The sequence below is a fragment of the Aulonocara sp. 'chitande type north' Nkhata Bay genome, linkage group LG14 (genome assembly GCF_057382095.1).
Source record: "Aulonocara sp. 'chitande type north' Nkhata Bay isolate Kocher_YH1m ecotype deep benthic linkage group LG14, A_spYH_male_GT1.1, whole genome shotgun sequence".
NCBI classification, from domain to species: domain Eukaryota; kingdom Metazoa; phylum Chordata; class Actinopteri; order Cichliformes; family Cichlidae; genus Aulonocara; species Aulonocara sp. 'chitande type north' Nkhata Bay.
The window spans coordinates 26,325,954-26,349,510 of record NC_141357.1 but is presented as its reverse complement, the minus strand read 5'-3'; the positions used below and the strand labels follow the sequence as shown (position 1 = coordinate 26,349,510).

At 38.5% G+C, this 23,557-nt stretch overlaps 2 protein-coding genes across 2 annotated transcripts; both read left to right on the top strand.

The window, feature by feature from the left end:
• Positions 1-3,315: 3,315 nt before the first annotated feature.
• LOC147314735 (extracellular calcium-sensing receptor-like) lies at positions 3,316-9,909 on the top strand. The gene is made up of 7 exons (XM_086260409.1): positions 3,316-3,591; positions 3,690-3,979; positions 4,091-4,386; positions 7,801-8,006; positions 8,148-8,369; positions 8,790-8,913; positions 9,005-9,909. The coding sequence occupies exons 1-7, from the start codon at positions 3,331-3,333 to the stop codon at positions 9,907-9,909; spliced, it is 2,304 nt and encodes a 767-aa protein (XP_086116535.1). The 5' UTR covers positions 3,316-3,330.
• Positions 9,910-17,284: 7,375 nt separating this feature from the next.
• On the top strand, positions 17,285-21,637 carry LOC147314734 (extracellular calcium-sensing receptor-like). The gene is made up of 13 exons (XM_086260230.1): positions 17,285-17,412; positions 17,566-17,734; positions 17,825-17,977; positions 18,065-18,265; positions 18,446-18,582; positions 18,640-18,682; positions 18,758-18,952; positions 19,072-19,202; positions 19,328-19,424; positions 19,570-19,693; positions 19,874-20,346; positions 20,428-20,508; positions 21,281-21,637. Exons 1-13 carry the CDS (start codon positions 17,285-17,287, stop codon positions 21,635-21,637), a joined length of 2,289 nt encoding a protein of 762 aa, XP_086116356.1.
• Positions 21,638-23,557: the final 1,920 nt, after the last annotated feature.

Here is a 23,557-nt window from a genome sequence, read left to right as displayed (position 1 = left end):
AGGTTCCCATGACTGTCCGAGAATGCTTTTAGGGAAGCAGGTGGGTCAGGAACAGGTGCGCCCCCTTTTGGCTAAAATCCAGGCTATCCTAGATTTCCCTGTGCCTCGCACTAGACGTGAACTTCGCCGGTTCCTTGAAATGGCCGGCTATTATTGTGGCTTCTGTAAGAATTTTGCAGATGTAGTTGCACCTCTCACCAGTCTCAAAAGAAGAACTAGGAATTTAACAATTTAACAATTCCCAAGAGGCAATAACGTATAGTATTATGAGTAATAAAATGTAAAATCTATGGGGCATTTCGAACAAAACATACAGTGGTATGCAAAAGTTTGGGCACCCCTAATAATTATCATGTTTTTCCTTCATAAATCATTGGTTGTTTGGATCAGCAATTTCATTTAAATATATCATATAGAAGACAAACACAATGATAATTGAGAAGTGAAATGAAGTTTATAGGATTTACAGAAAGTGTGCAAAAGTTACTTAAACTAAATTAGGCAGGTGCATAAATTTGGGCACCCTTGTCGTTTTATTGATTTGAATACCTTTAGCACTAATAATTGGAACATGAAATTTGTTTGGTAAGCTCATTGACCCTTCACCTACATACACAGGTGAATCCAATCATGAGAAAGGGTATTTAGGGTGGCCAGGCCAATTGAAAGTTTTTCTCCTCTTTGCATCTTCTCTCGAGAGTGTCTACATAGGAGCCTCAAAACAACTCTCAAATGACCTGAAAACAAAGATTGTTCAACATCATGATTTCGGGGAAGTATACAAAAAGCTATCTCAAAGATTTCAGCTGTCCGTTTCCACTGTGAAGAACATAGTGAGGAAATGGAAGACCACAGGGACAGTTCTAGTAAATGCCTTGAAGTTACAGGTCAAGAAAAATCTTAGAGAAGCAGAGGCAAAGGATGGTAAGAACAGTCATAGTCAACCCACAGACCAGTTCCAAAGACCTGCAACATCATCTTGCATCTTGTGCATCGTTCAACTATTCAGCGTACTTTGCACAAGGAGATGCTGTATGGGAGAGTAATGCAGAAGAAACCTTTTCTGCGCGCATGCCACATACAGATTCGTTTGAGGTATGCTTAAGCACATTTGGACAAGCCAGCCATTATGGAATAAGGTGCTGTGGACTGATAAAACTAAAATTGAGTTATCTGGGCATAATAAAAGGCGGTATGCATGGCAGAAACAGAACACAGCATTTCAAAACAAACACTTGCCACCCACAGTAAAATGTGGTGGTAGTTTCATCATGCTGTGAGGCTGTGTGGCCAGTGCATATTAGCAAATTCTTGAAAATAATGTTCAAGAATCAGTAACAAAATTGAAGTTGCACCAGGGCTGGATATTTCAACAAGACAATGACCCTAAACACTGTTCAAAATCTACTAAGGCGTTCAGGCAGAGGATCAAGTACAACGTTCTGGAATGGCCATCTCACTCCCCAGACCTGAATATTATAGAAAATCTATGGTGTGAATTAAACGGGCTGTCCATGCTTGGAAACCATCAAACCTTACTGAACTGGAGATGTTTTGTAAAGAAGAAAGGTCCAAAATACCTTCAACCAGAATCCAGACTCTCATTGGAAGCTATAAGAAGTGTTTGGAGGCATTATTTCTGCAAAAGGAGGATCTACTAAATATTGATGTAATTTGTCTGTTCGGGTTCCCAGTTCCAAGTAACTTTTGCTCACTTTCTGTAAATCCTGTAAACTTTATTTCACTTCTCAAATATCATTGTGCTCATCTGACATATGATATATTTAAATGAAATTGCTGATCCAAACAACCAATGATTTATGAAGGAAAATCATGAAAATTATCAACGGTGCCCAAATATTTGCATACCACTGTATTTAACATTAAGATCTTTATGTGCTACTGAACTCATGATAATAAGGTAATATAAGTTCACATTTTAGGATACTATTTTTATACTATTATGACTTTTGTGCTCTAAATTTTAATTCCTTTGTATTACTACAGATAGTAGTTACAGAGAAAAGTCAATGTTAGAAGTAGTAATGGTTATGCAGTACAGTCATAATAAATCCCGACAATTCCAGAATTTCTTGCCATTTACACTTTCCAAAAAATAGATTTAAATTTTTAATACTCTATGATATTTTTCTGTCAAAGGTATACCAACATAAGATCTTGTGTGATTATATATGTTTTTTTTGCAAAAACAGTTGGTGCAAAAGCAAAAATATACACTCTTTCTGCTGTATGAAATATTAGTTAAGGATTAAAAATCTTTTGATGTTCCAATCTAAATTAAATAAAGCTGTATTGGATCATTTGTCGTAGCCAATTATTGTGAGGGAAATCTTGGGCCCAATCAAAACCATACTGTGAAGACTTAGAATGTCAACACTATGCAAGGGTTAATCCATGACCACATATTCTCAAGAAGATGAGAAGATGACAAAACCCCTTTGTTTGAAGACCTATATAAACCAATGGAAACAATGTGTGCCCATATACAGACAATTTTAGATGGAAATGGAGATTGCAGCTCTTGTAATTGGTTTGGTATTGCCTGTTTGTTTGTTTCACCTCAACTCAGCTGTTGCCTTTGCAGTGTGTCTAGATGGTATGAGACAAATGACTAGGCATATAGGAGCTCAAGCTGGTACGACGGCATCCTCTCTGAACTGCAAGCTGCAGGGAAGCACTCGTCTACCTGTATTTTCAAAGGATGGGGACTTTGTTATTGGTGGTGATTTTTCCCTTCACGTCTACATGAACACAGTTTACAGTGACTACACCAGCATGCCTGAGCCTGCAAAATGCAAAGGAAGGTTAGTGAGTAAGAAAGTCAGTAATGGGAAGAAGGTGTAAAAACATGTTGGACTGTATGAGGAGAGAAATGTTTTCATGTGTGTTATGATCAATGGAACTAGATTGATTCTGTGTAGTGTTAAAAAAAAAGTCATTTATTCTTTATAAAATAATTTGTTGTGTTTTAAAAAACAGAAATTATACAAAATGTTAAATAATAGTTTTATAAAGGAAATGATTTAAAAGAAATGATAAAGGAAATGCATTTAAATGTATTATATTTTAAAGGAAATGAAAAGACTTTAATTAGTAATCCATAATTTTCCACTAATTTCTTATGCTAATCTTTTGTGCTCAATTTAACTGGTCAGGCAACATTTTGATGAACATTTGATCAACAGATACAACCAGCAAATTATCCTGTTGTTGGTTCTATTTAATTTAAACTAAATCTACAGTCTATATTCTAACATTGACACAACTATTTTCAGCCTTTACACCAGTGAACTGCAATCATCACGTGCAATGGTTTTTGCCATAGAAGAGATTAACAACAGCACAGAGCTGCTGCCCGGAATCAGGCTCGGGTATCAGATCTATGACTCATGTGCATCAGTGCCTGTAGCAGTGCACATGGCATTTCAGATTCTAAATAGCTTCGACCCTGTGTTTTCCATGGATAACAATTGCTCACATTCCGGTATGGTGATGGCTGTTGTTGGTGGCTCGGGGTCTACGACATCCATCAGTTTGTCCCAAGTCATCAGGTCCTTTAACATTCCCCAAGTAAATGTTTTCAATTTCTGTCAATTTTTGTATTTAAAATATGTATGTGCATGATATTTGATTTTGCGGTGTGTGGTGTTTTATTTCATTTGGTTTAGGTTAGCCACTTTTCAACATGTGCATGCTTGTCTGACAAGCAGCAGTACCCCAATTTTTTCAGAACAATTCCCAGTGACCAGTTCCAAGCTGAAGCAATGGCCAAGCTGGTAAAACACTTTGGCTGGACTTGGATAGGTGCTGTTCGGTCAGATTCGGATTATGGAAATAATGGCATGGCTTCATTTCTAAAAGCAGCACAGAAAGAGGGGATCTGTGTGGAGTACTCTCTTTCTTTCCATCGAACATACCCACATAGCAGAATTCAGAGAGTAGCAGATGTTATCCGCAGGTGTCCTCATCGCAGATATTATTTCCACAAATATTAGATTTACTGTCTTCAAAATTACATTTTTACAGTTACACTTTAAAATGCTTCTAATGCACAATATTGTCTGTCAAGGTCTACAGCCATGGTTGTTGTGGCACTTCTATCTTTAGGGGACATGAGGGCACTGTTGGAGGAGCTATCATATGAGCCTTCCCCTTCTCGCCAGTGGATTGGCAGTGAATCATGGGTAACCAACTCAGAATTAATGAGGTTCAGTTTCTGTGCTGGGGCCATTGGATTTGGGATTCCAAAGTCTATAATCCCAGGCCTCAGAGACTTCCTGCTGAATCTGTCCCCCTCACAAGTGGCATCTTCTCAAATACTTACTGAGTTCTGGGAGGATGCATTTAACTGCACACTGACCAAAAGTAAGACATTTTTCTTGGTTTAAATTATCTTGTCAACTGCTGATGTTACAAAGTCTAATGCTGCTTCATGGGCTGAGGCAAAACGGCCTCTTTATTCTTTAGTAGATGAAACATCCTGTATGAGTGGCTCTTTCTGTTGCCCCAGTGGTGTTTGCTCCTACTGTAGTTCCTCCATATTAGCAGGCCTGTCTGTAAGGCATCTAAATTTGCTTTCTTTCCAGTGTCATAAAGCTGTTGAATTTTACTTGAAATAGTCTTTCGGCACAGCAGTTGGAAAATTGGGTCCCCTGACGATAACTGTAGTACATTTTCTAACCACCTGTCTTCTACCAATGATAGTGGTTTACAGTCAGATCAATCAATTTTCGGAGAGAATTTATTACTTTGTCCAATGTTGAATTGCTAATTTTGGTCCTGAAGCCAGTCATTTCATCAAGTTTGGGCTGCCGACACCTTTTGACTGCTAGAGTCAACAGCTCCCACAGTTTCTGTGCTCACTGCAACATGATTTGCATTTAGATGGTACCATAAGGTGTTTCGGTGGTATGCAAATTCCTATTTTCACAGTTTGCACAAAACCACAATTATCAAGCCTTCCATCGGTTGGGTAGTCTTTTGAAATTAAATTTGCCTCCAATCATTCCTAGCAATGCACTTTCTTCTTACTCTTTGTAGCTCTGATGTGTGCATCACTGTAATCGATATACCAGGAAATTGTGCATTGACAAAAGTTAGCTTTTGCCTGGAATGCAAAGTTCAATTAAATGCGTAATTTTTTAGTACGTTGTTTTTTTTCTAATTAATTAATCGCAATTAACGCGTTAAATTCCCACTCCTTGTTTTTATATAACCAATTCAAAGTACTTACAGAACAATCAGGTGTTCTGCATTAAATAAGATAACACAAATAATTTTTGCTACTCCAAAAAAATATTTTTGTCCACTCTAACATAAAGGAGAACATCACAAGCCTGATACCTGCAGGCCTGAAAGCAGGAGGTGTATCACCCCTCGTGTCTTCGACCTGGAGTTAGCGTTTCATTGCAATCTGCCCTTGGTGGCATTTTGGCTAGTGATGTGCGATACCACTGATTTTCCTTCCGATCCAATACCAAGTAATATTCAGGGTAGTATCGATGATACTGATCCGATACCGATACTTTGTACAAAAACTTATTTTATTCATTGTATCTCAAATTATAGCATCATAATGATTACAGGACATCAGATTCCTTGTTCTTATCACTTAATAATGCAGAGTTCATCATATAGAAATAAAAAAAAAACTGAAGTTGTGCGCTATTTGAACACCTTGCCGACGTCTGTCTCGCCCTTGCAGCACCTGTCCCTGTCCTCCTCTTCAGTTCGCCTCAACATACGCTCGTCATATTCTGTGATATGATTTACTCTGAGGTGTTTGACAAGGTTAGTGGTGTTGCCACAACCATACATGCCAACCCTCCCGATTTTTCCGGGAGAATACCGAATTTCAGTGCCCCTCCCGAAAATCTCCCGGAGCCAACATTCTCCCAAATTTCTCCCGATTTTCCACCCGGACAACAAAATTGAAAAACCATATCGTAGAATGGCCAATTTCAATTTCCAACAATGCAGCTACTTAGTTTTAATATTAGTCTTATTTCTCTTTCTGGGTCTTCAAATATCTGAGCCGACTGACACATCGTCTTCAAACCCCTGCGGTCTTTCGCTACTCGTGTTAAACATGATATATAAGTCACATTGATAACTTAAAAATGTTATTGTTTGGCTTTTTCAGTGTTTTATTTGTTCGTGAGTAAATCGGTTTGGCTGAGATTAAAGTTATTAGATTAGATTAAATTAAATTTAACTTTATTAATCCCTCGGGAGGGTTCCTCCAGGGTTTTCACACAGCTAAATGAACGTCAAACAGAAAACTGATTAAACAAAGTGTGAGACGGTTGAGAGTTTATGTCAGTGCCCGGTTATATTTTAGATAGCAAGGAGCAGATGGCAGAGTTTCCCTCCACCGAGAGAGCTTGTGACGTACTACCCGGCTTTCTTTAGACCGTGAAGGCCAGGTCCTCAGGTGGAAGCAGCCTCTGAATTGACATATTTTATCCGATAAATAAACCCTGTAAAATTTATTTATCCCCCCCCCAACAGCCCTTTTGAATGTCTCCCTAGTATGGCCACAACACCTCACTCTTGGAGCACTTTTTTGCCACATGTATCGCAAACCACGTCTCAGCTGTTTGTGGAGGTAAAATACGTCCGCACTTACAACTGCAACATTTAGCAGTTGCCTCATTGTTCTGACACACAAAATAAAACTATCGACTCTACGACACACTAACGACACATTCCAGACACACTAATCTCTTGCATCTCAAAGCTCCCTCTCTTTCTCTTTTGCTCTCTCATATCATCTTTTGATTGGTCAACATGACACATTTTTCCACCAATAGGAAAAACTGTGTTTTTTTTCTTTTCTTTCGTTTTTGATCGCAACAAGAGAAGAGAATGCTTTCGAGCCCTTTCCTTAGAAAACACTGCAGTAAACATAACAAAACTCTGTTTTTTTCGTGGCTTATCAACACAATTTAAAAACTGGTACATACTTTGAAATTCACACTGTTAAAACAAGAAATGGAGACTAAGGGTTGTCCAGGGTTGACATAACATCTTGTTGCTGTGTCATCTTAAACTGGTCATGTGTAGTTTGAGTTAACATCAGAGACCTCCATGATGATATAGAGCTTTTTGAATAAAGTAGTCATGGTAAACTACTTTATTCTTCCTCAGCCAATCAGCAGCACTTGTGTGACTTTGCCCCCCCTCCCCCAGCTCCCGGTAAGATGAAGACAGCTTCAATCATCTGTGTGCTGAAAAATAGCAACGCATTCACATCGCATTTCCTTGTTAGTAATGGCAATGTGATTGTACGATAGAAAATGCAATTAGCTAGATTACTGTTAGTGTTATGTCCTATATGTCTGTGAAGGTTCTCAGTCATCCAGGTCATCGTAGTCAAAGGAGCTTGCAAAGAAAAGCGTCTGGACTTCTTTAAGTTACTTGAAGACGTTTCACCTCTCATCCGAGAAGCTTCTTCAGTTCTAAGGTCAAATGGTGGAGAGTCCCAGATATAAACCTAGTGGGAGTATCCCCCCACAGAGGGACAAAAGGACCCCCTGATGATCCTCTAATCTGATCTGGGGGTCCTTTTGTCCCTTTGTAACTTAAAGAAGTCCAGACATTATGTCCTATACTAATTATTCGTGGTAGGATTATTTTCCATTTTTTATTATATTTTATTTTATTTTTTATAAAATAAATATGTTTCATGGTACCAGCATAATTTGCAACATTTATAAAGAGAACACAGTTGAGATCTAGTTTAATGTTGACATCTGCTCTGTCTTTTTGTGATTTTAGATGCCACTGCAAAGAAGAAAGTATGTGATGGAAATGAAGACATACAGAATCTGCAAAACCAGTACACTGACACATCACAGCTCAGAGTTACTAACATGGTGTACAAGGCCGTGTATGCAGTAGCACATGCCATCCATAATGCAGTGTGCCAGGAAATAAATGGCACTGCAAAGTGTGACAAGTTAACCAAGTTAGAGTCCAAAGAGGTCAGAAGAAATAAATATGTTGATGTCAGTGTCTTTCATCAACTGCAATATGAATTGATATGCAATATTAATATTTGTTATTGAAATATTGCATCTTTTTTTTTTTTTGCTTTCCACTCCCCTTATCCCTAATTTTATCAGATTTTAATTGAGCTGAAGAAAGCAAATTTCTCCCAAAATGGCTATGATGTGTCATTTGACGCTAATGGGGATCCTGTGGCTATTTATGAACTGGTTAACTGGCAGAAAAGTGAAAATGGCGTGACTGAGATAGTGACTGTAGGGCTGTACGATGCATCACGGCACGTGGGCCAGGAATTCCAGATCGACAAAAACATTACCTGGATGGAGGGTAGCATGAAAGTAAGCAGTCAGAATTTGACAAACTTTAGTAATAATAATAATCGATTGCATTTATATAGCGGTTTTCGAGACCCTCAAAGCGCTTTTACATTTCCACTATTCATTCACTCACACATTTACACACTGGTGGAGGCAAGCTACAGTTGTAGCCACAGCTGCCCTGGGGCAGACTGACAGAAGCGACGCTGCCATATCGCGCCATCGGCCCCTCTGGCCATCACCGGTAGGCAACGGGTGAAGTGTCTTGCGCAAGAACACAACGACGAGACTGTCCGAGCTGGGGCTCAAACCGGCAACCTTCTGATTACAAGACGAACTGCCAACTCTTGAGCCACGATCGCACGATCGATTAGTAAACAACAACACACAGCTGCATAGTAAATATTTACGTTTATTCTGCAACCTTTATGTCTTTCACAGGTGCCAGTGTCAGTGTGCACGGACAGTTGTCCTCCAGGAACTCGTAAAGTGTTGCAGAAAGGAAAACCCATCTGCTGCTATGACTGTACAGCATGTCCTGAGGGGGAGATCAGTAATAGTACAGGTAAAGAGAAATGATTACGATGCATTTAAAATGTTTCATTGTGTATATATAAAAATCAAGAAAAAATTGTATTTATTTGTTTTTTATCCAGATTCGACTGATTGTTTACCTTGTCAAAAGGAATTCTGGCCTAACAAAAAGAGAGACACTTGTATCCCTAAGCCTGTAGAGTATCTTTCCTTTCAAGACCTCCTAGGAATTATCCTGGCTACATTCTCAGTCATTGGTGCCTGTCTGACCATCGTAACTGCGGCTGTATTCTTTTGTCATAGGAAAACTCCAATTGTCCGAGCCAACAACTCTGAGCTGAGCTTCCTGCTGCTCATCTCACTGACTCTGTGTTTCTTATGTTCATTAACTTTCATTGGAGCACCATCTGAGTGGTCCTGCATGCTGCGTCACACTGCATTTGGGATCACCTTTGTACTCTGTATCTCCTGTGTACTTGGGAAAACTATAGTGGTTTTAATGGCTTTTAAAGCTACAATTCCAGGTAGTAATGTCATGAAATGGTTTGGTCCTCCACAGCAAAGAATGACTGTTGTGTCTTTCACCTTTATTCAAGTTTTAATATGTACTGTTTGGTTGGTAGTGAACCCTCCCTTTCCAATAAAAAATCTAACCACGTACAAGGAGAAAATCATATTGGAATGTGCATTAGGCTCAGCTGCTGGCTTCTGGGCTGTGCTTGGATACTTAGGCATACTTGCTGCCTTTTGCTTTGTTTTAGCAGTCTTAGCCCGCAAATTACCTGATAATTTCAATGAAGCCAAGCTTATCACCTTCAGCATGCTAATATTTTGTACTGTCTGGATCACATTTATCCCAGCATATGTCAGCTCTCCTGGGAAATTCACTGTAGTTGTGGAGATTTTTGCAATTCTGGCCTCCAGCTTTGGGCTAATAATGTGTATATTTGCTCCCAAGTGTTTTATCATATTGTTCAAGCCTGAGAAGAACACTAAGAAATATTTAATCAACAAAAATCAGTTATAGTATAGAGCTTCTAGTACTTGCTAATGTTCATCAATTCCTGTTCTGACAAGTGAGTGGTGTGACACATGAGAATGTCAGGGATAAGGTGAGTTGGAAGCTGATGATCTACTGTGGAGACCCCTAAACAGCGTAGACAAAAGAAGAAGAACTAGGAATAATACTGTGGAAACCAAATTTAACAATCCCCAAGAGGCAATAACGTATGGTATGGTATGGTAAACAAAACATATTACCTTATTATCATGAGTTTAGTACCATATAATGATCTTAATGTTAAATATAAGTTCAGATTTTAGTATACTTTTTTCTATACTATTATGCTGATAATAATCCTGGTCCTTTGTTTGAACATGATGATGTGATTATTAAATATCTTTTTCAGTGATGCTGTGGCTTATTTCCCAGAAGCAATGTTTAGTTTCTATGTAAAAACCATAAATAAGGAAGGCATAATAAAGAAAACTACACATTTCTTTTTTATTTTGTAGTAATAACAGATTGATCAATGCCATGAGGTATAATGATTGTCTATATGCAGTAATATAAGGCGCTTGGAAAGAAAGTAACTAGACTTCTTTGAGTTTTTTGAAGGTGTTTCATCTCTCATCCAAGAAGCTTCTTCAGTCCTAAACCAGATGGTCCCAGATATTTAATTCCTAGTGGGAGTTGTCCCTTAACAACGTTGTTGATCCACTATTAATCATGTGACTTATGAACAAATCTTCTTTATTTTGGTACCAGTACTGGTTTTATTTTGCTGTATTTATCCGCGACACCTTAAAAATATTGTCGGACATAAACAAAAAAGGTTGAGGACCACTGCTCTAGAATACCTTGAGTAGGTTTCCTCAAAGTCCTCCAAGTGCTGGATGAACATATGGTTAAAATATAACTTGATCAACTAGTGATCGCGACTAGAAAAGTTTCATATCTCAAGAAGCTCCCGGGTATTAAATTCCTAGTGGGAGTTGTCCCTTAACAAGGTTGTTGATCCACTATTGATCATGTACCTCACCACATGCAGCAATGTGTGAAAAAGGCATGGGTCATTATGAGCAGATGTTTCAGGTGAAGTCATTGTGAGACCGTGCCTCGCCCTATTATGTGACCCACTGAGAGCGTATGACCGAAGATGTGAACTGCATTGTTGGTACCTACAGTGCAGTTTTGAGATCTCTTTCCAGGTGCCTCAAACCCCATTCAGATCTTGCATCAGGTGATCTCAATGAGTCATGAACCTTCCGAAGATGGAACACAGTCTTCTGTCCCCCTTCTGTGCTTCATCACCCCCAAAATGAATCAAAGCACCCCCAAAGATTTCTTACTTTTTTTTGACAATATTTGCTGTTTGTGTGACACACTACTAAAAATATAAAAAGCATACAGTACTTGTTTGAGACATAACATTTTAACAACAAGTTTAGATAACCCCCCTCCCAAAATGGTTTGTTCCAACTTGGCTCTCCTCTGCTCTGGCTCTAGCGCCGTTGCTGCCAGAGCGATGGTGGCTGAGACGCAGCGGACCGGAGGTGTAAGTGCCTGGCTTAAAACAGGACATATTAGCTGCATTTAACCTTCAGTTACTCTTTATATAGTTAGGTAGGAGTCAGACCATGTTTCTTTTTAGCCGAAAAACATTACACCAGGTAACCTGCTGTGTTGAAAACTTGTTTTCTGACAATGTTTGCTACCCTACAATCCGTCCTGCTGTGTAGTAAATTCAGCGACATTTGACCGTCCTGTTGCTCCTATTCAAATTCATACAGCCTATTTAAAATCTAAAACTTTAAATTGTCCGCAGCCTACTCTTGGTTACCACTGGCCTGTTTGTAATGAATACTAACTAGCTAACTGACTGAATGCCCATTAACCTTATAACTCCTGTTGTGTGTGTGCATGTGTGTGTGTGTGTGTGTGTGTGTGTGTGTGTGTGTGTGTGTCTATCTTTTATTAGATGTTCATGTGGTTTGGTTATTTGCCTTTTGGTTGAAAGTAGACTGAGAGAGGACTTTTTGTTAGTGATCTTAATAGAATTTTTTTCATATTAATGTAATTTTTCATCTAATTGAATCTATTTGTGTATGATTGTCAGTCCAAAGAGGGAGAGAGGAAAGAGAGGAACGTGAGGAGAAAGGGCAAGATCAGGAAGAACCAGGTAAGAAAACAGACAGGGAATAGTGACATGCAAAACAGAAACTGTTAAACTGACAAAGAGAAAAAAAACCTGATTTTACTCACACAATCTGGAGGTTGTGTCCTCCCTATATTAAAGCTGCTATACAGAATCTGCAAAACAAACTGGGTTGAAACATTTTTGACCCTCTTTAACAACATTCCAACATAACATTGTAATTGATTGGAGAGATTAAAATTAATGATATGTTTTTATGTGGTTCAGCCACAACTCTACTAAAACCTCAGCCAGTTTTAGGTAGGCCAACTTTTGGACTGTCCAGTTGTCTGTATGACTGACGCAGTACGTAGATCACATTTGCACACTATCAGAAAATGCCAAACGGTGCCCTGGTGGAGTGTGGAGCTGTAAAGAGAAGCAGAGTGCTCTGTTTATATTCTAAAAATGTTTTAAGCTTGTTTTAACGATTCTGTACAGCAGCTTCAAATGTTTTCCAAAAGCACACATACACTTATCAGTGTTTCTCAAACTTTTTACAGTGTGTACCACCTGATAAAAATGTCAAGCTCTCCTAAGTACCACTATGAAAGCATGAAAGTCATAAATGTTACAACACAAAATTATTATTATTAAATTAGTGAAATTAGTATCTGCAATAAAGATTTTTTCATACATTGTATACATTCTACCACAGGCAAAGTTGCCTCCATTTTTATAGCTTTTATTAATATTTTGTAATAATTTATTCTGTTTTGGGAGTGTTTTTTTGTGCATCTGTATTATATTATACATACACATTAAAAGTGAATCTCTGTCCAAAAAGTGCACTCAGTTTACTTTTTACTCACTATGAGCATCATTCATTATTCTCCCCCGGTAATTAAGGTTAGGATATGTATTTTTTCTAATCCATTCTTCTTTTGCAGCATTTAAATAACCTTGATCAGATTTGATGGTTTTGTTACAGACTTTTCAAAAAGTGTTTTGCTTTTCTTTCACAAATGTGGGGATTAAATTGTGTTAAAATGTACAAAACAGTGATGTCATGTTTTGTGACGAGAACCCAGGCACAGAGAGACTTGATGAATTTAAGAATCTTATGATTTAATAAAGAAATTTGCAGACTTGCACAGAGATGGTAAAATTATGATGACTGATAACGGAGACGAAGACAACAGACGATGAGGACAGGGAGGAACAGGGTTTAAATGCACCAAAGTGACAGTCAGAGAGAACTCGGGACAACATTTAAGGATGCAGGGACTGACAGAGACAGGTTTATCTTGCCTGGCTGGGCAGCTCTCTGGACGCTCAGCACCCCCAAAGCTCTGATCCTAGAATTGCGCCTGCATAGCGCATAGTCTAAGCTTTATGTTCCATAGTCTGGCCTCTTAGCCTTCACAGTTCATGGCTTTCACAGTTCATAGCCGTCACAGTTCATAGCTTACACTATTTCCTGCTCTGTAATTAAACTAAGCACTGTAAATAAAGCACTGTATTCACGCCAGCTTTGCCTCCCTCTGTGTCTGCACTCACCGCCTGGCCCTCTTGGCTGTAACACTTTCTCACCTGTCTTTCTGTCTCCTTTCACTTTTTAAAGGTTGCTATGTTAGAAAAAATGCTTTGCCCTGCCATGCTTGTTATTGATGTGGTAAATAAATAGTTTATGAAAATATCACTAAATCTGTCATTTATTATTTTAATATTCAGTAATGATCATGTCTCACCTCTAGTCTTCTCTGTCTTAATTTCAGGTTTCCACCATGTGTTGTAGATAGTTCAGGAGGTTAACAAAACCAAGCAGTCTTTGGGTTTTGGCTAAGTACTGTTTAGAATACCAGAATAGGGAGGATTGTGTAGGTTTAAGTTTATTAGTGTCATGAACCGAAGTTCCGTGCGCAAGCTGGACCCAGAAGCAGAACACACACACCAGGGTAGGAGGGAATAAAGAAAGCAAATTTATTATAACTAAAGGTGTCCCGTGAGGGTAGCCGAAAAAACAACGTATGGAACCAGAAGAAACCGAGGGACTGGGGAGGTGAACTGCGCAGGGAACGCCGAGAGCGGGGCTGTGAGAAGCTGCAAAACAAAAAAGAGAAACAGATTACTGGGGTGCGGAATAAAGGCAGCATACGAGGGAAGGTGGAGTATACGTCTTACGGAGGTAGCCGGGCTGAGTGAACCAGAGGGGGGGGGCTCCAAAAGGGTCGAGACGGCGAGGCTGATAGTGCTTCCGAATCTCAGGCGGACAGGTGGACAGGCAGGTGGCTCGCAAAAACGCCGAGTTGTGATCGCTGAGAGGCGACTACGGACTGGCGTGGAGCAGCAGGTAGGGCAGGATTAAATAGTCCACCTGGTGATCGCCTGGGATGGGATGCAGGTGTGGGGTTAGCAGCCACGCCCGTGGGCGTGGGCATCCCAACAGCACCCCGGACGCCGGGCCGCGGACCATGACAATTAGACTGATATATATATATCAACAAGACAGTGTACATCACTGTCACAACAGTGTTTGTTTTCATTCAAAGGATTTATGGTTTTTCCTATAATGGTGGGCTGGTCTCTAGTCAAAATGCCCAGGCCAATTTTTTTGTCCCAGTCCAGCCCTGTATGCATCTCATCTGCAGTCTGGAGTTACCTACATCTTCCTACTCGGAAGGCAGAATTTCCGAATTCCGAGTACAATTGAAAGCACCACGACTGCAGTTTCCGTATTGGACCTAAAAAGCGCATATGACGCTGTGACGTAGACTAAAATCATAGCGGCAGTCGACGATGGTCCAGGTGTGTGATTTCTCTCATGGAAATATGCACATAATTTTTTCCTTTCTGTTGCTAGGTGGCACAGTGCACTTGTGACAGGATAGTGCTAACATGTAAGCAAGCTAGAAGACTGGCATCCTTGCTGGGTATCCGGTTAGGGAAGCAACACATTAATAAGAGAATTCTGAGTAAAACCAATGTTACTTTCCCTAGTAACTAGCTACTTTGAAAGTAACGAGTACCTTGAAGTAACTGAGTTACTTTTGATAGAAGTAACTAGTAATGTAACTAAGTTACTAATTTAAAGTAACTTACCCAATGCTGTTTATTACTATTACTGAAGGCTACTTGCCACACCAATACCAACTAGATTTTTAAATCTTAGTATAAAATGAGTAACAGTAGGGTGGACATTAGGTAAAGCTGCACTTTTTGCAGCGATCTCGTATAGAAAACTATTCCGTGCGTATAAAACGGGCTCGTAGCTGAAAACTAGCTCTACTTTGTTGTCTGGGTCAACGACAACAAAGCGAGAGACAGAGAGAGCAGTTGAAAGGCTGCTTCAACAAAACGTATTTTTTTTTTGGAGGAAAAAATGAACACAATGTCCAGTCAAGTCTTAATAGCTTACTTACAACTGGGCTCGTCAGGCACTCTTTGCCTGCAGTGGTAATTATTATATTTACATGCTTCCATCTCCCATTTATGGTTGGTGACAACTCGTACTTTTTGACTCTCCTTTTTCCCCCTCCCTCACGCTCACAGGCACATACTGTAACGGGTATGGCAGTCCATTCTCCCTGCAGCACGTAATCGTAATACACTGCCCATGAGGCTACATTCTTTAGCTACATTCTATACTCTGCCTATTGCCTTCATATTAAAAAACTTTTCAAACAATGATTTAAAAAAAAAAATATTCGCTTTATTATGCGGGTCGCAAGTAGGGGTGACATGGCCTGAGACTGCGATTGACACACAGGCATTAGAGCCTCTTAATGCGTGTTTTATTTGGGTTTCTACCGGTGTGGAATTACCAAAAATAGAGAGGGCATAGCCCAACATATGAAACAGAAAAAGACTGCAGTGTAATCCATTTATTTCAACAAAGTAATTGTATTCTGAATATCATCTTTTTAAACGGTAACTGTAACGGAATACAATTACTCATATTTTGTATTTTAAATACATAACACTGGTATGTATTCCGTTACTCTCAAACACTGTGTAAATGCAGAAAAAAAACATGCATGGCTAGTATTGAGGCATAAATAATTCATATTTCACTACAACATCGCATGGATTTTCTGAAAAATATAAAATAATTAAGGATTTCAAATTTTGTGAGCAGAGGTCTGTACTGCAAAGCAAATTCAACAGACCCAGGGCATTCTGTAGTTATCTGGTTTTACTTAATTACCCCAGAGTGTCCCCTCTACATTCACAGGAAAGGTAAGGTGATTGTAGCTTCTGACTAACAAGAAACATAAGTGTGCTGGAAGCAGAGTGACCAAACACTGGAGATAGCTACATATGATGAACAGTTATAATGTGGGAATGCTGGACTGCATCTGCCGGAGATGCAATAAGGAGAGATTGTGGTGGTTTTTAGCACCAGACAAAGGGGAATAATAATATATCAGAGGAAATGAAAAAAATATTATTCTTTTCTGTGTTTTGTAATGAAAAGTGTGTGACTCTAGGAAAACAGCTTAACAAACTTGAATTTAAAGCAGTGGTTCAACTTAAGAAATTAATGATTTGTTCAAGCAGTGTTATCCTCTCTCCTGTTGCACTTTGCTGTGATTGGGTGATCTAATGATGACTCATAAGAAACAATAAAATGACACAAGCACCAGATATATTAAAACACTTCACCGTGGTGTCATACACTATGCTAGAGGACCACTGGTTTAAGCACAAAGTTTTTATGAGTTTACTGTGGATAATGCATTCAACCCTTGTTGGTTATTTTCTTTGGGTGTTTTTTAATGTCTTCTTTAATACGATTTGTATTGTGTTCTTTGATGTTAACATTACTAAGTCACTAAGTGTGGAGGGAGGTGTTGTGGAAAAAGAAGAAGCTGCGATGACAGAGCCAATGCATGGTTTAAAGATCAGGGGAATGAGAAGTGTTGATTCTAGTTTATCTCAGTGTGTAAAACTGGGAGGCAGTGACCTCCCAGCCTTGCACTCTGATGGGGATGTTGTGATTGGAGGGTTTTTCCCTCTGCATTATGTTGTCACTGAGCCACAGCACAGCTACAACAGTAAACCTCAAATTACATCATGCAGCAGGTGAGTGTAGTATAGTGTTTTTTTTTCTTCTTCCTTGTAACACAAAGTCAAAAAAGCATAAGCTTTGACCATATTGCCATGTTTCTATAAGACTGTTTAAATGATATTATTTTATTAAATGAATAAATACGTTATGGAGTTTTTCTTATCTACAGCTTTTATCAAAGAGCCTTTCGCTGGATGATGACTATGGTGTTTGCAGTGGAGGAAATTAACCATAATTCAAGTCTGTTACCAGGTGTTAAACTAGGCTACCATATCATGGACTGCTGTGACCATATCCCCACCGGCCTGCAGGCTCTTTTTTCGTTATTCAGACACTCTAAAACTGTCGACAGTAAAGTTGAAAAATCAGAAGATACTGAATACAATGGTATCAACGGGGAAGGGTTAAAGACTGTAAAACTAACTACAAAAGAAATAATGACCTCATTGAAAAATAGAAATGAAATTTCAAATAGTGTTAAAAACACTGGATATTACCTAAATGAAAATACAAGAGAAGAAATAAAGACGAAAGAGTCTTCCACATGTCTGTATTATTCTCCGGTGCCTGCTGTGATTGGTCTTGCATCCTCTTCCCCTACAAGAGCTGTCGCTCACACACTTGGCCCTTTCAACATACCACTGGTAATATACTGTACAACTTTATTTAATAGTGTTGTGTATTTGATTTGTGTTTTAGCTCAATAATACAGAAAGAAATCACTTTCTCTCTAGGTGAGTTATTTTTCCACCTGTACCTGTCTTACTGATAAGCATTTGTACCCATCATTCTTAAGAACTGTGCCAAGTGATCTCTTTCAAGTTAGAGGTCTCGTAAAGCTTGTCACATTTTTAGGCTGGTTCTGGGTGGGCACAATAGGAACTACGGTGAGATAAAAACTTTTTTAAATGCTACAATGAGACATTTTTAGACAGCAACATGGTTTATAAATGCTTTCTGTATATACATTTCAGGATGACTACAGCCTTTATGGCATCCAAGCATTCTCTAATCAGTTTGGAAGGCAAGGTGGATGTGTGGCATTTCATCTCACCATCCCAACATCGCCCACAATGGCTGAAATACAAGAAATGACAGATACGCTGGAGAGTTCAACTGCTCGGGTTGTGGTGGTGTTTGCTACAGAAGGGAAGCTCCTAAATCTGTTCTTAGAAGTAAGTAGTGATATATAGTGTTATTATGCTCATAATTGTTTTCATGAAAATTGCTGCATTATTTTATCTATGATTTTCCAGCTAGCTCAAAGGAATGTGACAGGGATACAATGGATAGCCAGTGAAGCCTGGGTGACCTCGAGCCGACTGGCCTCACCCCAGTTTCTCCACATTCTACAGGGAACACTGGGCTTCACTTTCCCTGGAGTCAGCATCCCAGGCTTGAAAGAGTTTCTTTTGAATGTCCGACCCTCTCCCAAACCAGGAATGGAATTTTTCAATATGTTCTGGGAAGAACATTTTGGTTGTAAGCTAGAGTTTGAAAGCCAAAGAGCCAAAGACTATGAAGCAGATGATTTTAATGATAATGATAGTTTTCGTTACAACCCAGGTTTCCAAAACAATTCTCTTTATATGGTCGGATTTAATGTGGGACAAAAAAGTTTATTTAACATGTCAGCTTATAAAGACGGTGAATATGCTTTTGAAAAGCCTGTATGCACAGGGTCAGAGGATTTGAGAAACACTGACAGCAGTTATAGTGATGTATCTCAGGTTCGAATATCCTACAATGTGTATAAAGCTGTGTATGCCATTGCCCATGCTCTGCACACTTTTTTGAACTGCGATTCAGCAGGACCTAGTGGGGGATTGTGTGAGAAACACAGCTCATTTTCAAATGGTCAGGTAATTGAAAATATTATAAAATATTTAAAATCAACATTTATGTAATTCAACATTCATGGGATTCATGTGTAGTTTTTTGACATTCTTTGTTTTGTTTTTCTAATTTTCTTTTCCTGTAGTTTCTTCATCATCTGAAAATGGTAAATTTCCACAACCAGTTTGATGAGAACGTGTATTTTGACACCAATGGAGAGCCTGTCCCTCTTTATGACATTATTAACTGGCAGAAGGACAGCAAGGATGAAATCAGGTGAGCTATATATACATAAAGGTGGAAATGAACTGCATGTTGAAGTAATTGTGAACAATAAACTGTAGTAACATTTAACATTAACCTAATTGCTTTTTCAAATATTTTATGCTACTTTATGCTAGATTTATCAAAGTTGGAACCTATGATGGTTCAGCACCACAGAGAGAGCAGTTGCAGATAATAAAGAACAGTATTGTATGGACAAAAGGACAGTTACAGGTAGGTCATAGTTATCTTGCACGTATTTGATATGACACCTAAAATAAATATGTTTTAAACTAAAGTAAATTTGATACACTATCTCAGATTCTCAGATACAACATATTTATGCCCGTTATTTTACTTTTCTCTGTTCCTTGTTCAGGTTCCTGTATCTCAGTGTAGTGCTCCATGTCCTCCCGGCAACAGGCAGGCCACACGCCAAGGAGAACCCAAATGCTGCTTTGACTGTTTGCCCTGTGCAGATGGAGAGATCAGTAACAAGACTGGTAGTCTATATATGTTTATTATGTTTATTTTTTTTTAAATCAATTATTATGTAGTGTAATAAAGAAGGTCATTGAATTTAAAGTTGCACAGTTTAAACCAGAACCATCAAAACATGCTGATATGCAATTAGAAGTTACTGAATGTTTATACACATATATCTATGTTTTGTGTTACGAAAGGTTCTACTGAGTGCACAAAATGTCCTGAGTACTTCTGGTCAGACAAAGACAAGGTGAAATGTGTTGCAGGGGAAGAAGAATTCCTCTCTTTCTACGACACCATGGGTATCATCCTGGTAGCACTCACCCTGCTTGGATTCATCCTGACATCCATCATCACAATTATTTTTCACAGTTTCCGCAATACACCCATTGTCAAGGCCAACAACTCAGAAATAAGTTTCTTGCTTCTCCTGTCACTCAAGCTCTGTTTCCTGTGTTCTCTGGTGTTCATTGGTCAGCCATCTTGGTGGACATGCAGGCTCCGCCAAGCAGCATTTGGGATCAGCTTTGTTCTGTGTCTCTCTTGCTTACTTGTTAAGACCATTGTGGTCCTCCTGGCTTTCCGGACTAGTATATCTGGTTCCAGGGGTTGGAAGCTGTTTGGAACATCTCAGCAGAGGATTCTGATCATCTGTACGACAGCTCCTCAGGTAGGACGAACAGTCACTGTCACTTAAACATGAGTTTAACGTGTGTTTTGGTATTCTTCTATCATCCTATCCTCCCCTCAGATTTGTCTCTGTTCTGGCTGGGTGTTGGGAGCACCTCCCTTTCCATTCAGGAACCCAAACTACCAAGCTTTAACTGGAAAAGTGAGTATATTTTCTGTATTTACCTGATATATCATATCAACCATCAAAAAATGTCCCTATCTTTATCTTCATATCTATATCAATATCTATATATCTACATCTATATCTGTCAGGTACTGTGTCCAGGCAGGCAGGAAAAGACCCAAATGCAGACTCAAAGAGACAATAACTTGAACTTAAACACAGCTTTATTGCTGTATATATATATAGAATGATCTATATATATATGTATCTCCCGATAGATAGATAGATAGATAGATAGATAGATAGATAGATAGATAGATAGATAGATAGATAGATAGATAGATAGATAGATAGATAGATATTGTCACGGTCCTGGGTCTGGTTATCCAGCGTTTAGGTTTTTGAGTTATTGATCTATATATGTATCTGTCTATATATATCTGTACATATATATATATATATATATATATATATATATATATATATATATATATATATATATATATATTATGGAATGCCCTTTAGGAAAATATTATATATATATTCCAACCAAAGTCTGAATATATAGTATGATCTTTTGAATATATAGAATGAAACTTGAGTATATAGAATGAAACTTGAATATATAGAATGAAGCTTGAATATATAGAATGATCTTTTGAATATATAGAATGAAGCTTGAATATATAGAATGAAACTTGAATATATAGAATGATCTTTTGAATATATATATATAAAAAGCGAGAGAGAGGCTCTGAGAGAATTCATATAAAATCTCCCTGTATTCATACTTGTTTAACATCATTAGATTGTTGTGGAGTGTAAAGAGCCATGGCCTCCTGGATTCTACCTGCTCATTGGTTACATTGGCCTACTGGCCTTTGTCTGTCTTCTCCTGGCATTCTTTGGACGAAAGCTACCGGACACATTCAACGAAGCAAAGTTCATCTCCTTCAGCATGCTAATTTTCTGGGCTGTATGGATTTCTTTCATCCCAGCTTATGTCAGTTCTCCTGCAAAATTTTCTGTGGCAGTGGAAATATTTGCTATCTTAGCATCCAGTTTTGGATTGTTACTATGTATATTTGTTCCCAAATGTTATATTATTTTACTGCACCCTGAGAGGAATATTAAGAAAGGGATGATTGGAAAATATCAAAGATGAACATTTATATTTTCAGTGTTTTTCAGGGTAACTAATAAAATGCTCACATTTGAATTTGAAGCTAAATAAAATACCCTATGAGAGATGTCTTTGTGAGATGTCTTTGTGATTCTGGATAGTGTTTTAAAATACGTTCAGCTGGAAGCTGGTTCCATAGAAGAGGGGCCTGAAAACTGAAGGCTCTGCATCCCATTCTACTTTTAAACACTCTAGGAACAACAAGTAAGCCTGCAGTGGAAGAGCGAAGTACTCTAATGGGATGGTAGGGTACTATAAGGTCATCAAGATAAGGGCCTGATTATTCAAGACCTTGTATGTGAAGAGCAGGATTGTGAATTCAATTCTGAATTTAACAGGGAGCCAATGAAGGGAAGCCAATACAGGAGAAATATGCTCTCTCTTTCTAGTCCTTGTCAGTACTCTTGCTGCAGCATTTTGGATTAACTGAAGGCTTTTCAGGGAGTTTTAGGACAACCTGATAATAATGAATTACATTAGTCCAGTCTAGATGTAATGAATGCATGAACTAGTTTTTCAGACAGGATATTTCAAATTTTAGAGATATTGAGTAAATGGAAGAAAGCAGTCCTACATATTTGTTTAATATTTGCATTGAGGGACATATGCTGGTCAAAAATGACTCCAAGGTTCCTCATAGTGTTACTGGATGCCAAGGTTATGCCATCCAGAGTAATAATCTGGTTAGATGCAATATTTCTAGGTTTTCATGGCCGAGTGCAGTAACCTCAGACTGATCTGAATTTAGAAGTAGAAAGGTCATCCACGTCTTTATGTCTTTAAGACATTCCTGCAGTTTAACTAATTGGTGTGTGTTATCTGACTTCATGGATAGATAAAGTTGAGTGTCATCAGCATAGCAGTAAAAATGTAAGCTATGGTTTCTGATGATACTGCCTAAGGGAAACGTGTAATGTAAACGGAATCAGAACCATGTGGAACTCCATAATTGACCCTACTGTGTGAAGAGGACTCTCCATTTGCATGAACAAATTGGAGTCTATTAGATAGATATGATACAAACCACTGCAGCACAGTACCTGTAATACTTACAGCATATTTCAATCGCTATAATAAGATATTATGGTTAACAGTATTGAACACTGCACTGAGGTCAAGCAGGGTAAGCACAGAGATGAGTCCACTGTCAGAGGCCATAAGACGATGATTTGTAACCTTCACTAAAGATGTTTCTGTACTGTGATGAGCTCTGAAACCTGACTGAAACTCTTCAAATTAGTCATTCCTCTGCAGATGATCTGTTAGCTGTTTGACAACCACTCTTTCAAGAATTGATATAACCTTCCTGCCTTCTTGGGACCTTTTTGTGCCACTGCTATGTGTTAAATGGCTGCCATTTCCACTGTGTTCAGTGGAATATAACCAAACTTGCCACAGGATAGTTTTTACCTGTCAATGTTAATATTCCAGTGTGAATTCCTTAAATCAGCCTAAAATGGCTGAGCAGCAGAAATCCCCACACCCATCACCCTGGGGACCATTTTCTGCCCATTGACTTCCATTATAAACGCTATTTTTCAACCCCAAATTATCATCATATGATTTTATTTTTTCTTCTTTTCTTGGATGTCAATGAAGACTCAGGGCCTTGAAGTTTTAATTTTTAAATTGCAAAAAAAATGCAAAAAAAATAATGGCAGGTCAAAATGTATGTTGGTGCCAATCTTTGGTCCATCTAAAGGCCTACTTATAATGACAATCACATATTACTTCAACTGGTTTTTTGTGGAAATATTTAGTTTCGTTTTTTGGTTTTTGGGGCTTATAACACAGGGCGCTCATGTAATAACACTGGGATTTGAAGGGTTAAAACAACGAAAATATAATTAAAACTTTACATGAATATTTCAGGGAGAAGTAGTTTTACAAGGTTGGCTAATT

Bases quoted from the DNA above. Each gene is read 5' to 3' on its own strand.
- LOC147314735 (XM_086260409.1), top strand. From the start codon at position 3,331: ATGGTTTTTGCCATAGAAGAGATTAACAACAGCACAGAGCTGCTGCCC. The intron at 4,387-7,800 runs GTAAGACATTTT...TTGTGATTTTAG, and splicing joins TAACTGCACACTGACCAAAA to ATGCCACTGCAAAGAAGAAA. The intron at 8,007-8,147 runs GTCAGAAGAAAT...TAATTTTATCAG, and splicing joins CCAAGTTAGAGTCCAAAGAG to ATTTTAATTGAGCTGAAGAA.
- LOC147314734 (XM_086260230.1), top strand. From the start codon at position 17,285: ATGATGACTATGGTGTTTGCAGTGGAGGAAATTAACCATAATTCAAGT. The intron at 17,978-18,064 runs GTGAGATAAAAA...TATACATTTCAG, and splicing joins TGGGCACAATAGGAACTACG to GATGACTACAGCCTTTATGG. The intron at 19,694-19,873 runs GTAGTCTATATA...GTGTTACGAAAG, and splicing joins AGAGATCAGTAACAAGACTG to GTTCTACTGAGTGCACAAAA.